The sequence below is a fragment of the Gorilla gorilla genome, chromosome 6 (assembly GCF_029281585.2).
Source record: "Gorilla gorilla gorilla isolate KB3781 chromosome 6, NHGRI_mGorGor1-v2.1_pri, whole genome shotgun sequence".
NCBI lineage: Eukaryota > Metazoa > Chordata > Mammalia > Primates > Hominidae > Gorilla > Gorilla gorilla.
In genome coordinates, this window is record NC_073230.2 from 166,999,640 (window position 1) to 167,027,388 (window position 27,749).

The 27,749-nt window shown below is 49.7% G+C and overlaps 1 protein-coding gene across 4 annotated transcripts in view; it reads right to left on the minus strand.

Moving 5' to 3' along the window:
- Positions 1–27,749, minus strand: part of PTPRN2 (protein tyrosine phosphatase receptor type N2) — a 1,029,630-nt gene that overhangs the window by 565,800 nt on the left and 436,081 nt on the right. For all 4 annotated transcript variants that reach the window (XM_055347412.2, XM_055347413.2, XM_055347411.2 and 1 more), the window contains 3 exons: positions 26,054–26,275; positions 24,417–24,457; positions 21,438–21,820 (listed from right to left, as the gene is read on the minus strand). In XM_055347412.2, coding sequence (XP_055203387.1) covers positions 21,438–21,820; positions 24,417–24,457; positions 26,054–26,275 — 646 coding nt within the window. The remainder of the gene's footprint in view (positions 1–21,437; positions 21,821–24,416; positions 24,458–26,053; positions 26,276–27,749) is intronic.

The window sequence follows — 27,749 nt, forward strand, 5'->3', positions numbered from 1 at the left end:
ATTCACAGAGCAGCTGGGTGGACATGGCCTGGAGACAAGTGCAGGAGGCTGTCAGCTGGGGCAGGGGCCTGAGCTGGCCACCACGGCTGTCCGGTGGGGAGCCTGGGGATCTGGAGGGACATCTGAGGCCGTGCCAGTGGAGTCCGCTGGCGCTGGGAGAACACAAGATGGGCAGAAGCCCCAGGAAGGCCCAGCTGGGAGTGGTGCTGAAAGTCAGGAGTTTACATCCTGCACACGTGGACATGGGGACCCCAGCAGGGCGTCCAGGCTGGGTGCTGAGGGGCGACGTGTCTGTGAGTGCAGAGGTCAAAGGCCCCAGTGGGGCATCCAGGCTGGGTGGTGAGGGCAGTGCATCCATGTGTGCAGAGGTCAGAGGCCCCAGCAGGGTGCCCAGGCTGGGTAATGAGGGACGATGTGTCTGTGAGTGCAGAGGTCAGAAGCCACAGCAGGGCATCCAGAATGGGTGCTGGGGGCAGTGCATCATGAATGCCGAGACCGGGGAGCTGTACGACCAGAGGTGTTCACTGGGAGTCAGCCTCAGGAGGGTGACTGAAGCTGGAGCACCTAAGACGGAGCCTTGCCCCCCAGCATTTAGGATCCCCCAGCATTGAGGGCCCCCTGGCATTTAGGGCCCCCCAGCATTGAGGGCCCCTCAGCATTTAGGGCAATAGGGGAACTGGCAAAAGAGAATGAAAAGGACTGTGACAGAGGCAAGCAGGGAGTTGGCAAGAGTTCCAAGAAGGAGAAGGGCCGGGCCTCAGATTGGTCCAGAGAGATGAGGATGGGGAGCTGAGGCCGAGCTTAGCAGGCCATGATGGCTGTGGGCTGACCTCACAGGAGCTCTTCTGCAAGGCTGTAGGGACCCGCAGCCTGTTCAGCATTGGAGGGATGGAGAGTAGGAAAGGAGAGATGGGGCCAACACTGTAAGAGCCGCCCAGGGTTCTGGGGGCAAGAGGGGCGGTTTCTGTTAAGCTGGAAGACGTACTAGGACGCTAGCATAGGGATAGGAGTGATGAGACAAAGTGCTGGATGTAGGGTATGGCTGTGTGTGCCCAGAGCAGGCAGAGGCCTTCGGCAGGAGTAGGACAATGGTAACAGAACTGGCACCAGGGCTGGAGACCCCAGGCATTCTCTATCCATGACTTACACTCAGGGACCCCTTGGGGAGAGGACCCCAGCAGGGCCTGCAGATTCAGACTCATGAGCAGGCGCATGCCGTGACTAGTCTAGCCTCAGAGCGCAGCTGCACTAGCCGGAGAGAGAGGGTAGTTATTGGGGGTTATGAATCCTTCCTGGGGACAGAGAGACGCATTGAGGTGGATTCTCATGGGCCTCGCACCCTGCAACAAGAAAGCCATCTGATGGCGTCGACGCTACAAGCTGTTGTTGTGGCCACCAGGGACACAGCCTACCATCCTTGGCCATGACTTCGAGGCAGGTAGCAATCTGGGACCAGCTGGGGCACAGGCCGCCTTCCACTCAGGGAAGAGCCACATCTGGGCTCAGGGGCTGAGCCTGTCCCAAAAGCCCGGTACCTCCAGGGAGGCCGGTGGCCCCTACATCTGGGTACCCCTCAGAGCCACCTGGGGAGGGTGTCCAGGCCCATGCCTGTCCTGCCCAGCCAGTGTGGCTGGAACCGGAGCCCAGGACAGTGTATTTAAAATAAAAAAAACAAACAAAACAAAAAAACCCTTTGTAGGTGAAGGTGACAGCAGGTCCAGTTTGGGAGCGGTTACAGCAATGGAAAGATGAGGCTGCATCCACGTACCACAGGCCTTCCCTGCCCAGTCCAGGGCTCTGGGACCTGAGTGGGCCAAGGACTCACCAGGATGGGCCAAGGACTCACCAGGAATGCAGATGCCCCAGCCACCCTCCAGCGTTTCGGAGTCAGGAGGCCACAGGTCAGGCCTGGGAATCTGTGTTTCTCGTGGGTTCCCACTGGTGCTGACACTTGTTCAGGCATCTGCTTTGGGAACCCCTTGGCCAAACTCCCACACCATAAAATCACCAACAAAGCCACATGACTTCCAACCCTAGACTAACATAGGTCGCTCAGCTTCAGGCAATCTACACATCAGTTGGGAGGGATGTGGAAGACGTGCCGCGGGAATGCTCTTCTCTTCATCTAAGAAATATTTCCTGAGCACTTGCGGTACCAGGCTGAGCCAGGAGCTATGGAAGCAGAGATGAGAGAGGAGGAGGAGCCAGCGGCCCCAGGCAGCCTCCAATCTGGCAGGAGCAACGGTAAAGAATATGCATTAAAAAACCCATGGCAAACCCCAGGGAAAAGAGAAGCCACCGGCCAGGGCCCTGGGGCCTACATGGGAGCCTGGTCCAGGCTGGGGTAAGGGAGCCCCAGAAGGGTCCCCAAGAACTACCACAGGGCTGAGAGAATGGATCATGTTACTAGTCTAAGGCACGGAGCGCGAGAGGCAGACACATGGATGGAAACAGCAAGCAAATGCCCTCGGGTAGCACAGTCACTCGGAGAACTTGAGAGAAGGGGCAGGGGAGGCACGGATGGCTAGGAGGAAGGGAGCCAACTAGGTGGGTGCTCCTCACCCATTAAGGGATTGGAGTTTATCCCAAATACAACGGCGAGCTATCAACAGGGCCTAAGCAAGGGCACTGTCCCACTCTCCTGGTCCCAGCTACTCAGAAGGCTGAGGAGCCAAGATCACTGGAGCCCAGGAGCTCAAGGCTGCAATGAGCTATGACTGCACCTGTGAATATCCACTGCACCCCAGCCTGGGTGAAAGAGCAAGACCCCATATCCAAAATAACAACAACAACAACAACAAAAGTTCCCTCCCCTGGATAAAGAACAGGTTGGAGACCAGAGGAGACACAAGGGAAACATCTGGTGGCCTCCAGATTGTCTCAATGAGACATGAGCTCAAGCAGCATGGACCGTGGTAATGGTGACTGAAGTGGACATGGTCATAGACTGCGATGTGTCAGCAGGTAAGGTGTTCAGAACTGTGAGTGAGAAAGGTGGGCTCTGCAGGGTTGAAGAGACAGCAGAACAGATGCTGTTTTCTGAAGCAGGCTGCTATGAACTAATTGTGACCCCTAAAATCTGTATGTTCCAATCTTTAGCCCCAAGGTGAAGGTGTGAGGAGGAGGGGCCTATGGGAGGTGGTCAGGTCATGAGGGTGGAGTCTCCTAATGAGATCAGTGCCCTCTACAAGAGGCTCTGTAGATCTTTTTCCTTCATGTGAGAAAATGCCATCTGCAACCCAGAAGTGTGCCTCCACCAAGAACCCAAAATCTACTGGCATCTGGATTCCAACCCCTGGAATTGTGAGGAAGAAATTCCTATTGCTTCTAAGCTGCCCCATCCATGGTGCTTTGTTATAGCACTGCGAGTGGACTCAGGACAGCCCCAGGACAGAGGAAAGATCCTGAGGTCAGCATCAAACACACTGAGTCTGTGTTGCCTTCAAGGCATCAGGTGAAGATATGACAAGACTGGGTGGGCCCTAAACTGTCTGCACTGAGCCCATCCCTCACACTCCACCCTGTGCCACCCTCAGATGGAACAGGGAAGGAGCCTGGTTCGCTCAAGTGAGTAACTGGGAACTTGAGTTTTATAAGACAGGCCCACTCTGCACACCCTGCATGGAGAGGTGAAGTGAGGACCTCACCCACGTGGGGTAGGCTTTGGCTACTGCACCATGCACCTCTCCCTGCACATGGGCACAAGTACGCATTCCACAAGTAGATTCTACCTTGGCATTAACTGCATGAATGAATGAACACAAAAATGTCAAAAACAGCAAAAAATCCAACATTTTAAAAATCATTAAAATGTAAACTATTAAATGAACCCCATTCAATTTATAAAGTTTCTGTAAAACTAAAGTAAAGCACAAATTAGTTTTGGGAAGATGGTGAGTAGGAAACACCAGGAATCTGTCTCCCACCTGACAACACTGTGCTAGTAGGATCTGTCTGATGTAACTGATCCTTGAACTCTGAAGCCTAATGAAGGCCTCCGACTTCTAGTGGAAGGTCTGGATACACCTTGCAGTCAATGTCAGCTTTCATCACAGTAGGAGCTACCGCTACTCACCTTCAGCCCTGTGGCAAGCAGCTGTGCACATGTTCCTGGAGCAGCCTGCACACACTGGCAGGAGCCAGAACAGGCAATACAGATGTTGTCCTCCAAATATTGGGAATCTTTAATCTCACTGCTGATTGCTGCTTCTCATCACAGAGGTGCAGGAAAGGAGGAGGGCACCATTGTTTGGCCACCTCCCCATTGTTGTTACTCCTACCCCTCTGGCCAAAATGACTTACAGGGGATTTAAAATGTTAACACCCATTTTTCCCACCTTCATTTTTCTCTTTTTCCGCTTTTGGGAGCCAGAAATTAAAGACCAGAATATTCAAAAGTAACTGAATATACAGAGAAAATTAGAAAGTCACCACACATGCTCAGGGAAAGGCTCAGATAAGACCACAAGTTTACACCTCAGGCTGATCCTTGGCACAAAGACAGCCTACAACAAATTTAAAAGAAAGATAAACAAAAAATAGCAAAACTGTGGAGAGAGAATCTGATTTCCAGAGTTAGATTAAAATTTCTAGTTTTCAACAAAAAATTGCAAGAAACAAGAAACAAAGAAACAAGAAACTACAGCCCATTCAAAGGAAAAAGGTAAGTCAACAATAATTGTCTCTAAAAAAAGACCTGATGGCAGATGCACTAGGCAAAGACTTTAAAATAATTGTCATAAAAATGCTTGAAGAACTAAAGAAAGATGTAAAGAAAGTCAGAAAAATTATGTATGAAAAATGAAAATGTCAAAGAGAAAACCTAAAATATAAAAGAAATTCTGAAGCTCGAAATACAATAGCTGAAATTAAAAAGTTCACTAGAGAGATTCAAAGGCAGATTTGCGCAAGAAAAATAAAGAATCAGTGAACTTGAAGATAGTACAATGGAAATTATTCAGTCTAAGAAATAAAAAGAAAAAAAGATTGAAGAAAAGTGACAAAACCCTAAGGGACATGTGGGATACCACCAAGAGAACCAGTATATGAATTGTGAGAGGAAATTGTGCCCAAAAGAAAAAAAAGAGATAAAGGGGCAGAGAAAATACCTGAAGAACAATACCTGAAAACTTCCCAAGTTTGATGAAAGACATGGATATAAGCATCCAAGAAGCTCAGTGAACTCCAAGTAAAATTAACTCAGAGACACATTTTAACTAAATTGTTAAAAGACAAGGACAAACAGAGAATTCTCCTCTTACATTTGAAAGCAGCAAGAAAGAAGCAGTTCATCACACACCAGGGTTTCCAAATAATATTATCAGCAGAAACTTGGCAGAACAGAAAGCAGTGAACCAATATATTCCAAGTGCTACAGGAAAAAAAAAAAACTGTCAACCAAGAATCCTATATCCAACAAAATTGCACTTCAAAAGTGAAGAAGAAATTAAGACATTCTTAGATAAACCAAAGCTGAGAGAGTTTGTTATCACTAGACCTGCCCTGCAAGAAATATTCCAAGGAGTCCTGCAGGATGAAATGAAAGGACACTGGACAATAACTCAAAGCCATATAAAAAATTAAAATCTCAATAAAGGCAAATATATGGTGAATTATAAAAGACAGTATTATTGTAACAGTGGTTTGTAACTCCTTTTAGTTCTCTATATGATTTTAGAGACTAGTATATATCTTAAAAACAACTACTAGTTAAAACTAGTATTATAACTTTGGTTTGTAACTCCACATTTTGTTTTCTACATAATTTAAGAAATGAATAAATTTTAAACAATTATTAGTTTATATCCTGGGACATACAATGTATAAGGATGCAATTTTGTGATATCAATAGCCAAAAAGGGTGGGTAAATAGCATAAAGGACCATAATTTTTGTATGTTATTGAAGTCAAGCTAGTATAAATTCAAGTTAGTGTTGTAATTTTCAGATGTTAAATCTAATCCTCTATGATAAATACAAAGAAAATAGCTACATAATATGTACAAAAAGAAGAAAGGAATTTAGGCATTTAATTTTTAAAAATCTACTAAACACAAAAGAAGATAGTAATATAGAAAATGAGTGGCAAAAAATCCATAATGCACATAGAAAACAAATATTAAAATGACAGAAGTCCCTCCTCATCATTAATTACTTTAAATGTAAATAGATTAAACTCTCCAATCAAAAGACAGAGATTAGCAAAATATGATATTCCACAGATCTTTTAAGGAGTATTTCTATAGTACACAACAAGGGATATCTATTTGCATTAACTATAAGCATAAACATGACAGTCTTTGTTTTCAAGCATGTCAATAATGTCTTCTTTTTTTGTCGCCCAGGCTGGAGTGCAGTGGCATGATCGTTGCTCACTGCAGCCTCAACCTTTCCAGGCTCACATGATCCTCCCACCTCAGCCTTCCCATTTGCTGACATTACAAGTTCATGCCAGCATGCCTTGCTAACTTTTCTATTTTTTGTAGAGATGGGGTTTTGCCATGTTGCCCAGGCTGGTCTCAAGCTCCTGGGCTCAAGAAATCCACCACCTTGGTATCCCAAAGTACTGAAATTATAGGCATCAGCCACCACACCTGGCCAATGTCTTCTTTTAATATAAGAGATAGCACTGTGAGTGTATTATTGCTACATTTTTAGTTTAATGTAAAATTTCTCATTTTGACTATTAAAGGAAAGTAAAATATTTACATCACTATTTAAGAAACCTCATAATGTACCTAGAGTGTATAGAGTACTCTTAAAACTCAACAACAAAAATACAAACAATACCATTTAAAAATGGGCAAAGGACTTGAATAGACATTTTCCTCCAAAGAAAATATACAAATGGCCAGAAGCACATGAAAAGATGCTCAACATCACTAATCATTAGGAAAACACAAATCAAAACTACAATGTGATACCACCTCATACCTATCAGGATGGCCACTATAAGAAGAAAAAAACCCAGAAAATAGTAAATGTTGGCAAAGATGTGGCTAAATTGGAACTCCTGTGCCTTGTTGGTGAGAATGTAACACGGTATATCAAGTGTGGAAGAGTATGGAGACTCCTCAAAAAAATGAAAAATAGAATTGCACTTTGATCGAGTGACTCCACTCCTTGGTATCTACAGTAGTCCCCCATTAGTTGCAGTTTGTTTTCTGTGTTTTAGGTACCTGAGGTACAGTACAAGAAGATATTTGAAAGAGGGAGAGAGAGAGAGAGAGACCATATTTACACAACTTCTATTACAGTAAATTGTTATAATTGTTCTATTTTATCACTATTGTTGTTAATCTCATACTCTGATTTATAAATTAAACTTCATCATAGGTATGTATGTATAGGAAAAGCCATAGTTTATATAGGGTTCTGCACTATCTGAAGTTTCCAGCATCCACCGGGGGTCCTGGAATGTCTCCCCCTTAGATAAGGGGGAGACTACTTTACCCAAAAGAATTGAAAACAGGGTCTCAAAGAGATGTTAGTGCCTCACATTCACAGCCACATTATTCTCAATCACTAAGGCATGGGGGCAACTGAAGGGCCTAGTGATGGACAAATGGAGGAGCAAAGCGTGGCCTGCACCAAAAGTAGAATATTATTCAGCCCTGAACAGGAAGAAATTCAGACACATGCGACAACAGGGATGAACCCTGAAACATGATGGTAACTGAAATAACCTGGGCATAAAAGGACAAATTCTGTCTGTCTACCCATGTGAGGTTCCTAGAATCCTCAAATTCAGAGAGACAGAGAGTAGAGTGAAGGGTGCCAGGGGCTGGGGTAGGGTAGTGTTTAATGGGGATGAAACTTCAGTTTTACAGGATGAAAAGAGCTCTGGGAATGGACAGTGGTGATGGTTGCACAATAGCACAAATGTTAACGCTACCGAATTCTATGCTTAAACATGGGTAAGACAGTAAATTTTATGTTATCTATATGTTAATACAATACAAGAAATTGGGAAGATGAAACAAGGTGATTAGTATAAAAGCACCGTGACGTGTGGCTGCTCCCCACATCCAAGGCAGTGTACCAGCCTTCGTCCGATCTCTGTTTCAGCAGAACACTCCTTGTGGCTCACGGAGAAAGCTGAGCCAAGTTCCTGCTGGATCCCTGGCAAACCTCCTTTCTGCTCCCTGTCTCCAAGGAAAGCCTGTGGCATGTTCTTTAAAGTGGATTTTTCAAGGTTGCGTTCTGTGTAATTTTACAATTGAGAAACAAGCCATTTTCCTTTAAAGAGTGGCTGCTGGAAGGGGAGGGGTCCCAGATGTCCTCTCTTTTCCTGTACATTTTGGATGTCTGCTCTAACCCAGCTCAGCCTCTGCCCCAAAACATCCTCCAGGGCCATCTGAACAGCTTGTGAAGGGCAATGGTGTCAGAAAAAGCCTGAATGGCCAGATGTTGGGCCAGAAGGGAGGCAACAGGGAAGGGAGCCAGGTGGGGCTACAAAGGCAAGCTCAGGCTGCAGTTGGACAGAGCTATGACCCACCACAGCCGGCTCAACTCCACCCCAGCTGAGACCAGCCCAGGCTGCTGGGAACTCCAGCCTTGCATCCAACCAGCCTCCCTGCTCCAAGCCAAACCCTCGTGGCAGGCAAGTGCGATGCTTCCAGAAGAGCCTTTCCTTCCTTTCCTGCAATGCTTCCAGACGAGCCCTTCCTTTTTTTCGTGCGGCTGCAGGTTCCTTCCTCCCGGCTCCTGTGCTCCCCGGCAGCCTGGGCTTTTCTCTCTGCCTGGGCCTGGTGGTGACTGCTCCAAAGGGCCAGCCTGCCTGCTCCCATCGCTGACCTGCCTTGCCTCAGCCCCCTGCACCCCAGCCTCCCTGGGCCTCCCCATCCTTGGAGCCATTAGGAAGAGGGCAGGTGCAGAAGGGCAGGTGGAGAAGGCTGGGACCGGCCACACCACTCCAATCAATGAAGACAGAAACTGCTGCTCTTCAGGCTTTCCCTAAAACTCCCTGTGTGCTTTGATCAGCACCACTCAGCTCATGACTTATTTTAAAAGGTCTCCAGTACTTCCATACTTTAATCCTGCCTCCCCCTACAAACTGCAAACTCATTGAGGGCAGGAGCCACGTGTCATCTGAGTTTGTTTCTTCCAAGCCTACTGCCCCCTGCGGAGCATAAGCCAACTTCCCAATCAATATTTGCTACCAAATTCCATGAGTCTCCTTTTCTAGCATGTTTCAAACCAAGGGGATGGTATGAGGACATGGGAGGGGCTCCACCACGAATCCTGGGCCCAGCCCTCTGCCCTCCATGCTCCAATATGGAAACCAACAGAAGCATCCACAAGACTCCTACAACACCCTGAACACAACGAGGAAGTCCACAAGCCCAGAATGTGTTTGTGAACCCGCTGCCTCCACAAGCCAAGGTGTCCCCAGTTACACAAAGTGTACGGGACATGCAGTCCACTCCCTTCCTTCCTCAGCCTGGCAAGGGTGACAGTGCTGGCTAGGTGGGCAGGGGCATCACAGCTCCTCTGTAAAGCAGAAGAGTGCTGGCTCCATTCTGTAAAGCAGACAAACAAGACAGGGATGACTGTGCTCACAATGAGCACGCAGCCATTTCTATTTCACCTTTAAAGCCACAGCCATCATCTGTCATTCCGAGGCCTGAACTTCCTTAGAAAGCAGTTGGATGTCATCCTGAAAATGAGTGGGAGGATCCAGCAGGTGCGATGTGCTGTGTCTGCATGTGGCGGCTTTCACCCTCAATACCTGGACACTAATATTGCCGTAGAAGAGAAACAGGCATGAGAACTTTTATGCGGTCAGGGTCAGAGCTAGGAGTGCCTGTGAGGGCAGTAGAAAGGACTCCCAAAGCTGAAGATGGCGTCTCCTCTCTCTAGAGTGTTTCAGTTCTGAAGGACAGTGGCAAGTTTGTGACGTCTCTAAGCTCAACCACCTTGGACAAGCCTGTTCCTATGGATCTACTGAATCAGCCACACGGGAGGCCCTAAGGCCTCGGCAAGCACTTGCTGGAGGGAGGCTCAGAGTGAGAAGTGACAGTGTCCCCCTTCCACGGTGTCCTCTCAGCCCCGGCACAGTGCTGGGGCTTCCCTGTGGCATCCACATACCCTGAAATGAGTGCACGGGTGGACGCATGAGCAGAAAATGACTACGGGAGTGTCACCCCTAAAAATCAGACTAGTGAAAAGTACGTAGGGATCGGAAATATAAAGAGTAGTAAAAACTCTGGGAAGCTCATGCGCTGGACGCCACACTGAGGCCCCACACAGCGGTGGGATCTGGTGTTCAGCAGACCCCTGAGGAACACACTATTATCGGCCTCATTTAAAAGAGAAAACGAGGCTAGAGAAACTGAAGTCATTGCCCAAAATTACACTACTAGGAAACTCCCAAGAGAAAAGCTCAAATGGAACAGGTTATCATTCAGGCCATGTTTCAACGTAGGTGCCCAGAAAGGTGGGGTGAGCCCAGGGACCTGTTGTGACCTACACTTGTTCTTAAAAAAACCGAAGGAAGCCTGCATAAAACTTCTCCACGTCTCATTTTGGCAACCTTGTTATTGCCTCTTCCTTGCGGGCCAGATGAAATCAACCCAAGAACAGGACCCGTCATGCCCGACCCTCCTGCTGACCATGCTCTGTGCTTCTGCAGCTTCACCAGCCCGATCTGGAACATTTTACTATTTACTGGAAAACTCACCAGGAGCTAGGGAGCCAAATGTTAAGGGAAAATGAGTCAACTTTGATATAAACTCTTTTGATAAGACAATACTCAAAACCAATAGATAAACGAGGTTTCTTGGGATCAACCAATTATTCTAGTTATCCCTGTTCATCATTAAAACAAACCATGAAATTTATTTTATTTAAATCATCTTATAAAGTAGTTAAAATATTTCCAGCCCACAGGAACCTCCCCCATTCAGAGGAGCAACCCTTCGAGGGTGGCAAACAGCGGGCTGGGGAGGTGCCCTGACCAACGCGTGGTGACTGACAGGCGCCACAGTATCCTACAGACACCACGGTGACCGGCGCCATGGTGACCGACGCCGCGTCTGTCTCCACTCTGGATCCCCTGCACGCCCACTCTCTTCCTGCAGGAGTCTAATGTCAGGGTCTGGGAGAAGGAGGTTTTGATGCTTTGTGCACCCAAACTGAACCTTCCTCCTGCGGACTGCCATGCAGCCCCGGAGCTCGTGTGCCTCACCCAGGCCAACAACCCTGGACCACTCCTAGTGGGGCTGTCCACACCATCAACTCTTTCAGGCAGAAAATCAATAGAGGAAAACCACTGTATTCTGACAACTTATTTTTTGGCATAAGGATGAGACTGTACTGCTCACTATAAACACTTTTTAAATGCCAGCAGCTAACTAAAGATCTAGGTACGGAAGGTCTATATAGCGTCACCTTTAAAAAGTGTGCCAAATAGGATCGGGAAGTGCCTCCAGCAGGAGCCGTGAACCCGTGCTGACCCAGGCAGAGCTGGTTCTCTAATCTGATTGGATCTCAGATCCCGTGCCGACCCAGGCGGAGCTGGTTCTCTAATCTGATTCGGCCTCAGATCCCGTGCCGACCCAGGCGGAGCTGGTTCTCTAATCTGATTTGACCTCAGATCCCGTGCCGACATGGACCACCAAGTTACCATGGGACCTGAGTTGCCCATCATGAACTGAATGTTTTCCAACCCACCAAGCCAGAAAGTTGGGGGTACACAGCAGCATTCCATCATCAAATGGAAGTGGTACGTGTCTGGGCCTAAGTAGGCCCTAAAGGCACAAGTTACATAAAGAAGTGCCGCCAATGCCGACGGTCCCCACTCCTGCTATGCTGCCTTCTCTCTCCCAGCCTGCACCTACAGTCTCCTGTAGAGTTCCCTAAAATTAGTTGACGGAAGAAGACCTGGGCCTGGTTTACAGATGGTTCTGCATGATATACAGGCCCCCACGTTAGTGGACAACTGCAGCACTACTGCCCCTTTCTGGAACATCCCTAAAAGGACAGCGGTGAAGGGAAATTCTCCGATGGGCAGAACTATAGGCTGTACATCTGGTGGCTTACTTTGCTTGGAAAGAGAAATAGCCAAATGTGTGATTATTACAAATTAATAGGCCATGGCCAATGGTTTGGCCAGATGCTCAGAGTCTTGAAGAAACATAATGGAAAATTGGTGACAAAGAGACTTGGGAAAGAGGGGTGTGGACAGACCTCTCTGAATGGGGAGAAGGCGTGAACAGGAAGCTGCCTCCCAGACGGGACAGGTGCAGAGATGGGACCTTCTGCAGGAGCCCAGCTGCCGGGGCGGAGGGAGGGCCTGGTGGAGTGTCCCCAAGATGCACCTGCAGAGCTGCTGGCCAGCCTGGGCCACGCTGGGGCTGGGGTCTGTATCTCAGGACCAGTGGAGTCACAGCCAGATTCCAACAGGAGAGGGTGACGGGGCCAGATTTGGTTTTGTCGAGTCCTCTTTGGGTTCAACGTGCACGGCAGGTAAGAAAGAGCCGTGATGCCGGTGTGCAAGAGAGAAGGCCCCGCAGTGCGGAGGCAAGAGGCTCAGACGGCCTGGACCAGGGTGGGAGAAGGGAAGAGGGGAGAAGGGGAGACAGCATGGACGGAGCCATAGGAGGGGAGACAGCTGGCCATGGAGGGAGCCAGGTGGGGCACAGAGCCCACTGAGCTGCCGGGCTGGCGAGACATGGCTCAGGCCCAACCATGGCCGCCCCCCTGCCTCGAGTCCCTCCCACGGCCGCCTCCCTGCCTCGAGTCCCTCCCAGGGCCACCTCCCTGCCTCAAGTCCCTCCCACGGCCGCCCCCCTGTCTCGAGTCCCTCCCAGGGCCACCTCCCTGCCTCAAGTCCCTCCCACGGCCGCCCCCTGCCTCGAGTCCCTCCCATGGCCACCCCCCTGCCTCACGTCCCTCCCACGGCCACCCCCCTGCCTCGCGTACTTCCCACGGCCGCTCCCAGCAGGATGGGCTGGACTGTCGGGGATGCTGAGGTTTGGGAGAGTTTTTGTTTACTTCTTCTTCCTCTTTTTCCTGCCCCACCCCCATGCCACTCCTTCTCGCCGCCTTCTCTTCTAACGTACAAGCAACCATGAACATGTTTACCCATCGGGGCTATAACCCCACACCACCTGAAATCTTCTTAAATGATAATAAATCCATCATGCTAAAGATATTCTTTTAAGACCACAAAGCAAAGAGGAGCAAGTGACAAGGCAGGGCATGCCCGCCCTCAGGAGGGGCCTCTACAGAGGTGAGGACTGCGCTTTCTGAACAGGAAGTCACAACACAGCGTGGAGGCTGAAGAACAAAACAGAACCCCTGAAATCTGCCCTGGCGCCAGAAACACAGAATCCATCTTCAGCATCCTCAGGGTTTCCTTTACTCTAACAAGGAAGGACGAGCAGGAAGCATCAGTCCGGACCCTGGCTGCACCCCGTCCTGATACCTTGCTGGTTCTCGTGGTGCGCTCTTCTCACTGAACCCCTGAGGGGCTCCTGAGTGGTGAGGCCTCCTGGGCAGCCACTAGGATTGGAACTTCCTCTCCACCACACCAGCCCCCAGGAGAGCGGGCGGCGGAACTTCCTCTCCACCACACCAGCCCCCAGGAGAGCGGGCGGCGGAACTTCCTCTCCAACACACCAGCCCCCAGGAGAGCGGGCGGCGGAACTTCCTCTCCGCCACAGCAGCCCCCAGGAGAGCGGGCGGCGGAACTTCCTCTCCGCCACAGCAGCCCCCGGAGAGCGGGCGGCGGAACTTCCTCTCCAACACACCAGCCCCCAGGAGAGCGGGCGGCGGAACTTCCTCTCCGCCACAGCAGCCCCCAGGAGAGCGGGCGGCGGAACTTCCTCTCCGCCACAGCAGCCCCCGGAGAGCGGGCGGCGGAACTTCCTCTCCGCCACAGCAGCCCCCAGGAGAGCGGGCGGCGGAACTTCCTCTCCGCCATACCAGCCCCCGGAGAGCGGGCGGCGGAACTTCCTCTCCGCCACAGCAGCCCCCAGGAGAGCGGACGGCGGAACTTCCTCTCCGCCACAGCAGCCCCCGGAGAGCGGGCGGCGGAACTTCCTCTCCGCCACAGCAGCCCCCAGGAGAGCGGACGGCGGAACTTCCTCTCCGCCACAGCAGCCCCCCAGGAGAGCGGGCGGCGGAACTTCCTCTCCGCCACAGCAGCCCCCAGGAGAGCGGGCGGCGGAACTTCCTCTCCGCCACACCAGCCCCCGGAGAGCGGGCAGTGGTTCTGGAGAGCGGGCAGTGGTTCCTGAGCACTCGGTGGGTTTCACATTTCACATCTCACAGTGAGCCGAGGAAGGGGCTGGGGGAACCTGCAGGGCCAGGGCACCCACTGAGGGTGGCAGATGGAGAGACCGAAGCCCCCACCTCCTTCCAGACTTCTGGTTCCAAAGTTCCTCTCCCTGGCCGGCGGATCCCTGCCTTCACTGGCCTCTGAATTCCACATTCCAACTGAACCCCCACAGAGGTGAGCACGCAGCAGCCCCTAACGGTGGCCCGGTACCATCTGCCATTTTGCTGCTTGCCTTCTCTGAGGTGCAAGAAAGTTTTGTCATAAGAAACATTTGAAGGAAGAAACATTTCAGCTGCAGCTGTCTCCCTTGTTAGCATTGACAGGCATCGGAGAGGTCATCGCCGCCCCATGCCACTTTTTGCACATTCTTCCCTCCGCCGGCCTCCCCGCAAGACTCAGGGCTCCAACCTCTCCAGCTTCCCCTCGTGGAAATCCATCGGCCCCTCCTCTTTCAAGCAACACTGTGTTCTTCCCACTGCTGACAGAGGCTGCTCATCCGTGCACCTGTGCCCTGTCCTGCGTGTGCCCTGCGTCCTCCTCTGCACGCGCCCTGCGTCCTCTGCACGTGCCCCGGGCTCTGCTCCACCTGTGCCCCGTTCATCTCTCCACCGTCCAGGAGCCACACACTGCGGCTGCCACTCCAGAGACCAGGAAACCCAAGTACAGGGGCGTTTGCCACATTCTAGGTCTCGGGGCTGCTGTGGGACCATGACCCTGGATGCCGGACTTCCGTGGGTCAAGGGCCCAGGCCACCTTCTCCAACAGCACTGTGGCCGCCACCCCAGACTCAAGCCTCTGCCTCAGCTCCCATGAGACTACAGGTTTCACTTCCCCAAAATCCACCTCACTGGCTCAGCGTGGTCGTTCCACAGAATACATCCCAATCCAGCGGGGTCTGGGGTAGGCAGAGAGAGGCGTGTGTGTGTGAGCCGTGGTCTCTGAAGCTCTTGCCTCTGGATTTAGAAGGCAGGTTCCTCTTTGCTGAGAGGTAAGGGGCTTCCTCCTCCCTATACCTGGTGTCCGTCCTGTGATTCCTTCTGGAAACCTAACATGAAATCATTTTAAAGTTGTCCTTGGAGGACTGGGGCGGCTGTCCTGCCCTTCGTCCAGTCTTCAAGAATCCCTCTAGTTTGTAAAAAGGATAAAAATGTAAATGGCAAAGGATTACTCTGTCCATCAGAAAATGTGAGAGAGAAAATCATGCCTGGAAAAGCCGAGCCCTACCATCCTCCCATCTGAACCTCAGCACCAAGAGCATGTGGATGCTGAGGTGACACCGAGTTCTAAACCACATTCCTCTCCTTTCTGTGGGACAACCAAATGTACAAAAGTCCCCCTTTTTTAAACAATGCCATCTGTGTCTTGGAAATTAATAGCTGATCTGTTAAGGTTTAAGCTGAAATCTGGTGAAAACTTGCCCAAGAGAATCACAAATTATTAGTCTGATAATAGGGCAAAAACCTCAATCTCTCTGCAAGAAGAGAGGAGACCTCACCTAGTGCGTCACACCTTGCCCAAGCAGTACAAATTGCTGAGAAAAAGCTGTGCTGTCTTCACCACATAGCTTCCAACCAATTGAAGTCGCAAAGGAAAAGAAAAGAAGTCAGCCAAGATAACATGATGATTTTTTTTTTCTTTAACCCACTGCTCATAGGAGGTAAATATTCCAGTCCCAAAGGCATGGCCGGCAAACCCACTACAAGAAAATAAACTCTAATGCAAAGAAAAGCCCTAGCTTTTTTCTACTGGAAAGTCACAAGCACAGACAGGAAATGACCCAATGTGATAGGTCTCCTTCCCCAGAAAGTGCGAGGCTGCTGCAGACAGGGGCCCTCCTGTCCTTCCCTCCAGGGTGAGCCCACGAGCAGCAATGGCACAGGATTGTCGGCTCTGAAGGTTCCCTAGCAAACCACACCAGCCTCCTGCTCTCTGGGTGAACACCTCGGTGTCCATTTGGAAAGCCCTTAAAATGACCAGATCACTGGTTCTCTGGGGCACTCTCCTACCCCGGGGGAGGGATGGGTGGCCGTCCCCCTGCAAGGGTGGCTCAAGTCCCCAGGACACCTGCAGGGAAACACACAGTGTCCACGAACACAACATGGGGGCCTTCGGGAGAAAAGAGGGCTCCAGCACAGAGTGAGGAAACACAGGCAACCAAATACACACACACACACACACAACATACCGCACACCACACCTACAACACACACCACACCATGCAACACACTATGTGCCACACACACCACATATACAACACACTGTGCACCATGCACACACACCACAAATACAACACACACCATGCCACACACTACACACCACACACAACACATAAACCACACAGCACACCACACACTACACACATACACTACACACCACACATACAACACATACCATGCCACACACTACACACCACATAAACCACACAGCACACCACATACACACCACACACAACACACACCATGTCTCACACTGCACACCACACACAACACATAAACCACACAGCACACCACACACGACACACAACAGACACCACACACTACACACCACGCACATACAACACACCACACCACACACTACACACCACACACAACACATAAACCACACAGCACACCACACACTACACACATACCACTCACCACAGCATGCAACATACTGTACACCACGCACTACACGTAACACCACACAGCACACCACACACAACACACACCACACACTACACACAACAGACATGCAACACATACCACACCATGCAGCATACTACATACCACACACACCAATGCAACACACTATGCACCACACACACCGCATATACAACACACTGTGCACCACACCACACAACACACACCACACAGCACACAAACACACACCACACCATGCAACATACTACACGCCACACATACAACACACACTACACACAACACACATGGAACACATACCACATGCAACACATACCACACATCACTACATTACCACACACACATCACATAACACCCACACCACACACAAAGCAGTGTTTCCTAGGGAGGGAGACGTCCACAGCACAGGGCGTTTGAACACCCATAGGAATCGGTCATGATAATGGTCTGCATCACCCAGTGCTGAGGCAGGCGCCTCCCCTCGGCTCTGCTGGTGCAGATACGCAGCCTCAGAACACATCACTTAGGGCCCGCCTGTGATTCTCCACTGGGCTTGAGAGCAAAGAAATGAACAGCCATGAGAAGTTCCTGACTCTACAAACAGGAGAGCAAGGGCACAGACAGACACGTGGGACGACGCCTCCTCCAAGCAAAGAGCCTGGAAACGGGAAAGCTCATCCTGACTTATGTAAAGCAGTCTTGAGAAAGTGGAGTCCATATTTTAGTGTAAGCTTCAAGTTTCTGCTGCTTACAACTTACCTAAAGATACAACTAAGATAATCACCTACAGCTGAAAATCATCTTAAATTTTAATTTGGCTTTGATACACACTCTGCAGTTTGAGCTCAAGATAAAATATTTCTGCCCAATTATGATATGCAGCTAATTCTCCCTGATGAAATGTAGCATCTCCAGCACAGCGACAGCACCAGCCCGAGCACTGGGAGGCTCGCAGAGCCCGCAGGACAGATGGATTCTAGCTGTCATGCAGCTCCCACCTCCAACGCGAATGATCCTCAAAATGAGAGGGACTTCTTCACCAAGGAAGAAATACCCAAACAGACGCACATCATACTGATACACATCTACCCGACACACACACTCATATACACACATGCACATATGCACAAACTTCTACCCGACACACACACTCATACACACACACGTACATACAGATACACACATCTACCCAACATACACTCATATACACACATGCACATACGCATAAACCAATACACATCTACCCGACTCAATACACACACACGTACATACAGATACACACACATCTACCCAACACACACACTCATATACACACATGCACATACGCACAAACCAATACACATCTACCTGACATACACACTCATATACATACATGCACATATGCACAAACCAATACTCACCTACCCAACACACACACATACACACACATACACACATGTACATACACACACATACACATCTACCCAACACACACTCATATACACGCATGCATATATGCACAAACTGATACACATCTACCGACACACACACTCATAGACTCATACACACACATGCATATGCACAAACTGATACACATCTACCCAACACACACATATACACAAATACACATACGCAGAAATTGACACACTACCTGACATACTCATATACACACACTCATACACACACGTACATACAGACACATACCTGCCCAACACACACACTCATACACACACACGCACATACACAGATACACACAAAGAAATACCCGAACAGATGCACATCATACCAATACACATCTACCTGACATACACACTCATATACACACACGTACATACACACACACATATACCCAACAAACACATACATACACATGCACATACACACAGATACACACGAAATACCTGAACAGATGCACATCATAACCAATACACATCTACCCCACATACACACCCATACACACACACTCATACACACACGTATATACAAACCAATACACATCTACCCGACACACACATACACACACACGAACATACACACAAACCGATACACATCTACCTGACATACGCACTCATACACACACTTATACACACAAACCAATACACATCTACCTGACATACACACTCATGCACATACGCACAAACCAATACACATCTACCCGACACACACACTCATACACACATGTACATACAAACTGATACACAGCTACCCGACATACACACTCATACACACACATGAACATACAGACAAACCAATACACATCTACCCGACATACACACACATGCACATACACACAAACCGATACACATCTACCCGACACACACACTCATACACACATGCAAATACGCACAGATACACACACATCTACCCAACACACTCATACACCCACATGCACGTACGCAGAAACCGATACACATCTACCCGACATATGCACTCATATACACACATGCAAATACACACAAACCGATACACATCTACCCGACATACACACACACACACACGCAAATACGCAAATACACACATCTACCCAACACACACACACACACACACACACACGCAAATACCCACAAACTGATACACATCTACCTGACATACACACTCATACACACACATGGACATATGCACAAACCAATACACATCTACCCGACACACATTCACACACATGCAAATACGCACAGATACACATCTACCCAACACACACACTCACACACATGCAAATACGCACAGATACACATCTACCTGACATATACACTCATACACACACACAAATATGCACAAACCGATACACATCTACCCGACATACACACACACGCACATATGCAGATACACACGCCTATCCAACACACTCATACACACACACGTACATACACAGATACACATCTACCAAACACACACATATACACACACACGCACAGATACACACAACGAAATACCCGAACAGATGCACATCATACCGATAACACATCTACCCGACATACACACTCATACACACACACACGCACAAACTGATACACATCTACCCGACATACACACTCATACACACACATGCAAATAAGCACAAACCGATACACATCTACCTGACGTACACTCATACACACACATGCACATACGCACAAACTGATACACATCTACCCGACACACACACTCATACACACATGCATATGCGCAAACATATCGACACACACACTCGTATACACACATGTACGCACATGCACATACAGATGCACACACATTTACCCAACGTACACTCATATACACACACACGCATACACACAAATAGACATCTATCCAACACACTCATATACACACATGCATATGCACAGATACACACACGTCTACCCAACATACACACTCATATACACAGATGCAGATACACATCTACCCAACATACACACTCATATACACACACACAGATACACATCTACCCAACACACATTCATATACATATGCACAGATACACATTTACCCAACATAAACTTATATACACAGATGCAGATACACATCTACCCAACATACACACACACAGATACACACGCATCTACCCAACACACATTCATATACATATGCACAGATACACATTTACCCAACATACACTTATATACACACATGCACATACACACACATACACATCTACCCAACACACACTCATATACACACACATGCGTACGCAGATACAAACACATCTACCCAACATACACACTCATACACACACACACACATCTACCCAACATACACTCATATACACCACATACAAACGTGTGGGTGTGTGTACAGCCAGGCAGACACGTCCTTCTCTTTGAAACACCACTTCTATCACTTGAAGAAAACACAAAACTTGTACAAAGCAAAGCATCAAATGTCAGATTCATTAACGGGGTGACCTGAGAACGGGCCAGGCACTTGCGCCTTGCTGGGCCCGTGATGTCTGAATTCTGAGACTCGTTAAGTTCAGATCGACATGAGGACGGGGAAAGAGGCTCGCTGCTGTGAAGCCCCTTCTTCCCTCTGAAGGGCGCCTACGCCAGGATATTTGGGCCACTTTGGCGCAAAACAGATAAAGCACCTGGAGTCCTTCCTAACAGACAGGAGGAGTCCGGGGTGCAGCAGTTTCCGGGGCCGCGTCCCATCCCGCATTCCTGCGCGGGCCGTGCTCAGGCTTTGCTGTACACTTACCTGCCCCGAGACCCCACCCTGCCTGGCCGCCACTGAAGGTGATTCTGACCCGCAGAGAGGCATGGCCTGCAGGTGACCAGTCAGGACCAAAAACCCAGGAAGGGATTTGCTTCGTTTGGTTTTGTTTGATGCCCTTCAGAGAACGGCTCTCAAGCTCTGGAGCCCAGCTCAGAAGCACCAGGAGGAGCCACTGGCCAGGCACCTGGCTGCCCTCCGCGCCTGAGACTCCAGGGATGCCTGCACCCCATTATTCAGTTAAAGACACTTAAAAGCGTATGCATCCGCCACAGCAAGGAGGCGCCCCACCTCCAGCCTGCTGGGAAAAGCCCTCCCTCGGCGCACAGGACCTGAGCCAGGGCTGCTACTCACTCTCTGTCTGTCACGATGTAGCCCCGCGCCTCTTCCTCGGAAGGCTTGACCTCCAATTGCAGGCCGTCGCCGAGGGCCTCCTGAGCACCCGCTGGAAGGCTCTGCTCCTCCTTCGAGGGCCCAGGCATCTGGTTTTGGAGCTCCCCAAACGCAACGGCCCCGGGCTCCGAATGCGGCTGCTGCCCCAGCAGATCTTTGGAATACGTCTGGCTCTTGACGTTCTCCAGTCCGGCAGTCTCCTCTTCTGAAGACAGGGAAGCCTCAGGGTGCTCGGATTTCTTCCTCTCCATGTTGAGGGGCTTTGCAAAGGGGAGGGCTCCAGGTAGGAGTCGAGACCCGTGGTCCTGCAGGAGGCCCCCGAGTGTAGCACTCAGACGATGGACCTGACAGAGAGGACATTCCGTGAAGGACGTCTGCGAAAGGAATGCTGATGTGACACATGCAATCAAGGGCTGCCCGGGACAGAGTCACTGTGGGGATGACATGGGCAGCCTGGAAGGAGAGCGTGGGAGGAAGGTGAAGTGTGTGCAGTCTATATTTAGAATGATGTCTAGCTGAGCATGGGGTGTGAGGGCTGAGTATCCGAATCACTTACGTGCTGTTTTCTCCTCCCTCCCGCTCCCTCTCACACACGTGCTCACGCACACACCTCTCTGAAGAATCAGATTTTGTAGAGTTTGTGTAGGTCTTTGGCATTGATATTTTTAAAAACAAACTGTGTGATATCAAGATCCCACCCCAGCCCTCTAGAAGCAATGAACACTAAATAATAATAATAATAATAACAAATTTGCATCGACTGAGCTCTTCCAGCACACAAAGGCACTGTACTAAATGCGTTATCTGCATGAACATACTGAGTCCTCACGTAAGCCTATGGGTGGGGCGCCCTCAGTAACCCCAGTTCACAGAAGGGGAGACGGAGGCACAAAGCAATTAACCCACGAGTGGGCACATCACAGGGATATGTAATTGATTCTAACGATACCTGAGGGATCTGTGGTCCTCACACGGGCTACACTCTCCCGGCCGGATCCCCTTTTCCTGGACAAGCCACCCCTCGGAACCCCTTGGCACCTCTGCTGGCTATGCACTGGGTACAGATTTGCTTTGTGTGGGTTCTCATGTAATTACTACTCCAACCCCGTAAATAAAGGGTGAGTTTCACCTTTAATTTGTAGACTCTGGGGTTTACAGAGGTTAAATATCAAATTATTGGTACCAGATCACAAAAGTCGTGATTATCAGATCCAGAATTGGAACTCAGGTCTAAGGGCCATCAAAGACATGATCTCCACCCCTGGGCCGCACTGCCCTCCCAGGCACCCTACACTGCTTCCTAAGAAAGACCGGGTCTGCTCCTGCCACTGGCACATGCCAGGCAACCCACGGACACCTTCTGGTGCGTGTGATGCCAAAAGTCTTATGTCTACTTGGCAGGGTTTTTTTCCAACCATGAAATTATATCTTCGATATTATATTAGATGGAAACAGGAAAATCTGATTCACTTTACAACTCACTTTGCCAAAACACACTTTTAAGAAAATTAAGGAAGGACTATAGAGGCAATTATTCCCATTTTGGCTACAAATTACAACTTTTCCTTTTGTATTTTTTAAAATTTAAACAAAATAGTAGTGTGATAAAAACACTGCTCAAATTTGGATCCTCAATGACAATAGGATGTAGCCGTTGACGTTACTAAACAGAGCTAGGAAAAGGCATAATATTGTCACTTAAATTGTGTTTCATGTGAGAAGAAAAAGAAAGATGTTTTTAAATAAATAAGAAGTCAGAAAATACAACACTCACATACCCTTTTTGAGAAACACAATTGCTTGAAAATACACCCCAAACAACAGAGAACTGAGTCAAAATTCCACGCATGGAGGCTGAAAAGGCTGTGGTCTAAAAGTCAGGGAGTCTTCGGCTAACGGCAGCCCCCAGAGCACTCCCTGCCCCTCAGGTGGGAGGGCTGGGTCTCCCCGACTCCCTAAATTAGGAAATGTGTTTCTCAGCCCCACTTCTCCCTCCACAGCTCAGACAGCAGGTCCCATCGTTTCTGATGGATATTCAAAACCAGAACTGCTGATGTTTTCTTCCTGCACTTGCCAACAGGCATGGAACCACAAACCAGTAAGAGAATCTGAGGAGAGAATGACTAACCAAAGACTCTTCTTTCTCCACCCCCAAAACTGGGTTTCCCAGAACCATGCAATGTCACTGCTGTTGCTTAGGACGGTTCTTCATCCTTCGGCCTTGTATTCATGACCAAAGGTTCTTAAAGGGAGGGAGAGAAACTAAGAGGCTAAAAGACTTAACAGGGAAGGCCAGCGTCTAGCTCGTGGACATCGCCTGCGACTGGGCCCTTCTTCTGACTGCCTCCGGAGCAGCAGTGCCCATGGGGGCTCTGGGATGGTGGACCGTCCTCTTCCTGTGGCATCCAGCGCCTTGGCCCTGAGCCACATGCGACTAACGTGCCGCCGGCTGACCCCAGTGCAGCCAAGGCACTGCATCTTTCATTTATTTAATTTTATTCAATTTAAATGTAGGTTTAGATGGCCACATGTGGCCAGAGGTGCCGCACGGGACAGCCAGGTGTGAGTGAGCTGAACCCCTCAGGAATCCACACATGCAGGAGGCATCAAATGTGCAAAGTGGGCACAGGCTGCCGTGTGATAACCCTGGCTGGGAAATTCCAGGAAATATTAATTTTCTTCTTTGCATTTACCATGACTTTCATATTTCTACCATGGATAAATTAGGTTATAATTTGAAAAGAGATATTTCGTATCCAAATATACACATTTTTGTATGTTCTCTTTATACTGTTTTTCAATTTGGAGATTATGAGGGGTTTCTCCATAATTTTCTGGGAAAAAAAACTTTTGTATTTCATAAATGTTCCCACACCATGAACAAAAAGATCACCAACTTCCACATTTAACATGAAACAAACACCAGAGACGTCATCTTACCTCTTGGTAAAGTCTATCATCGTCGTCCTGCACTCCGTCATCTGTAAAAGACACCAGTGTTACCAAGACCCTCATTAAGAATGTCATCACAGGGTGCCACAGACATAAAAAGGGTGACCCTGCAGACCCCTCCATACGAAAGGTGCGGTGTGATGACGCTGGCCTAAGTCCTGCCATAGAGTAAACCTTTTCTGTTTATAGCACAAAATGGCATTCTATAAACTTCGCGAGAGCGGAGGGGACTGAGGAGCTAAATGGTAGACGTGAAGGCAGCCACAGTGACCTCACCCAGCTCTGGGGGTCTCACGTGATCGACAAAGTTAACTCACGGCAAAAAAAACCCATCGTACCGAGCAGTTCACGTCATGAAAAAGCAAAGTGAAGCCTTCGCCAAAACCACCTCACAATTAAGATGGCTTCAGAATCCACTGACTTAGGTTATTTCACTGTGGTCAACATTTCTTTCTAAATAGGTACCCCGGCTGGGCGCGGTGGCTCACGCCTGTAATCCCAGCACTTTGGGAGGCCAAGGTGGGCGGATCATGAGGTCAGGAGTTGGAGATCAGCCTGGCCAACAGGCAAAACCCCGTCTCTACTAAAAATACAAAAAATTAGCTGGGCGTGGTAGTGCACACCTGTAATCCCAGATACTTGGGAGGCTGAGGCATGAGAATCACTTGAACCCGGGAGGCAAAGGTTGCAGTGAGCCGAGATCACGTCACCGCACTCCAGCCTGGGTGACAGAGAGAGACTCCATCTCAAAAAATAAAATAAAATAATAAATAAATAAATTAATATCCTACTTTCAGTGCCCAAAGGTGCGTGACTCATGGCACCTGAACAGTCCCCCTGGAGACAGCACGCACACCAGGGCCTCCTGCATCTCTCCTAGCCCTGGTGCAGGTCCCGATTCCTTCAACCACTGGGCGACCACCTAACACAGGCCCTCCCGGGGTGCAGTTCCACTACTCCCCTGCACCCTGCCCGTCAGCCAAGTCAGGCTTCCAGCTTCCAGCAAGGCCCCCTCTGCACCCGTGCAGAGAGAGGGGCACATCTGTCATTTGGTTTTCAGCATGTACTTGTGGGCCTGCCACGTGTGGGGAGCTGAGCTAGGTGCTTTCTTGCAGCTCCACGCTATGAGAAGCCATCAGGCTGCAGAAGTCCTGGCTGACCCATGGGGCCTCCACAGGGCTCTGGATGCCTGCCGGGGTAGGGGTGCTGAGGGGCTGCCTTCTGCTTCCCTAGCAGCCTCAGAGGACCAATGCATGCCCCAAGCAGACATTTGAATGATCCCCTCTCACTCTGCTATTCAAATATTTGACAATATTCACCGGTACACAGTCCAAACACAACACTTCCCATCACGCCTGTTTTCCTGACTCAGCCTCAGCATGGAGGAGTGAAACCTCCTCGCAGAGAGCAATTTGCCATTCAACATAATTGCTCTGGTAGGCTTAGTCTGTTAAGAAAGCTTTTAGAGGCAAAAGTTCAAACAGATAAAAATCATTAATACAGATCCCCATCTCCCCAGCAGAAAGCCCACATTGCACTTGGTGAGCCAGCGGTCTGTGCACAGCCCTGAGGCCTCCCCTCCCCGCAGCACCCCTGGGCGTGGGCACCCATGGCGCTGGAGTCACCTGAAAAGCTGTCTCCACGGAGGGTGGCCTTGGGGCCATCTGCCTGTTCTCCAGACTCTCCCAGGGCCGCTCTCCCAGGGCTGCCTCGAGCTACTCCATGGTCCACGCCTTGCATCAGGCCAGCCATCAGCTCGGCCATGCCGTCCAGCTCCAGGCCACTCAGGCCCCTCACCTCAGCCGGCTGCCTCTGCAGGTCCTTCAGGAGGGTGTGAATCCGTGCTCCTAGGGGCACACATACAAACACGAGGACGCTGTGGGTGGACGAATGCAAAGGCGAGGGCCTCCAGACCACAGGGGTGTGGTGGGCGTCTGCGGCGTCCCAAGGCAGTGGCCACCTAGGGCCAGGCGCAGGCCAGTGCTCAGAGAAGATTGGGATATTGGACTTGAATCTCAAATCCACCTGACCCTGTGGCCATCACTAGTTCAGTTCCCCAGAGGTGGAAAACCCGTAGAATGGAAGGACAGACTCATCCATGCGCTCAGAAGGATGGAAAGCACAGCTTCCAGAAAACACTGGAATGACCAAGCCAGGAAGAGAGACGGGCTAGGCAACTTCACCATGTCCTCCAGAGGATAAAAGAATGGGATGAGCTGTGTCCCCCTCACTTGGCAGAAGGAGAAACAATGCCTGGCAAGGACAGCACCCTGCCCAGGACACCCTGCCCGGCACACCCTGCCCGGCACACCCTTCCCAGCACACCCTGCCCCGCATGGACCGACTCTAATTACATCTAAACACAGCCACACAGGGTCAAAGCCTCATCCAAGAAAGTGACTGCTGCCGGAAAAGCCCCTTAAAGGAAGGTGGCAGGGTCTAAGCCCCACTTCACACAAGCAGCAACAGTTGCAGGAGGAGGCAGAAAAACAGAACCCGAAATTGAGAATAGGGCAGTCGATGATTAGAGCGAGGAGACAAGGCCATTTGCAGAGCTGCCATAACCACGGAGAGATGTGTGCACCCGCTGCTCAGCAGAGTGGGGAAATTAAAACAGAATCCAACACACATTCTGTAAGTGAAGAGCACGGCATCTGAAATTTAAAATTTATGTCCATTACGGGTGGACATAACGGAAGAAACGGTTTGTGAATCTGAAGACAGATCATAGAAGCGATCATCATTGGAAGAACAGAATGGGAGACGTTCCGCAGAACCTCAGTAACCCCTGGGGCATCCAAGCCGTCGGAGTCAGGAGGGCACGGGGGGCGGGAAAGGGACCAGAAACACCTGAAAGAAAGCCCATGAGTCTCTCAAATCTGGGAAGGATCGTCACTCAGGGACTCAAGACAGTCACTAAGTTCCACGATAATAAAATGCAAGGAGAACCACGCCATGACTTCGGCTGAGCTGCTGCAAGTCAGAGATGGAGAAGATCCCTAGAAAGCAGCGGGGGCGGGGCGGGGGAAGACACGCTCCACACTCGAGAATGGAAAGGGTCCCAGGAGCGCAGAGGCCGCCAGACACCCTGCATGTCCTGTAAGAACAATGTGTTTCATACAACGTGCAGAGTCAGGCATTTGACGTTACAGATAATGAATGCCACATTTGAAGGGTTGAAAGAAAAATCATTCAATCCAGGAGTTTATATCCAATGACAATATCCTTCAAACGAGAGGGTGAAGGAGAGACATTTTCATGTCACGTATGTGAACAAAGCTGAGCCAGTGGGTCCCCGTGGGCCTGCACCACAGGAAGTGC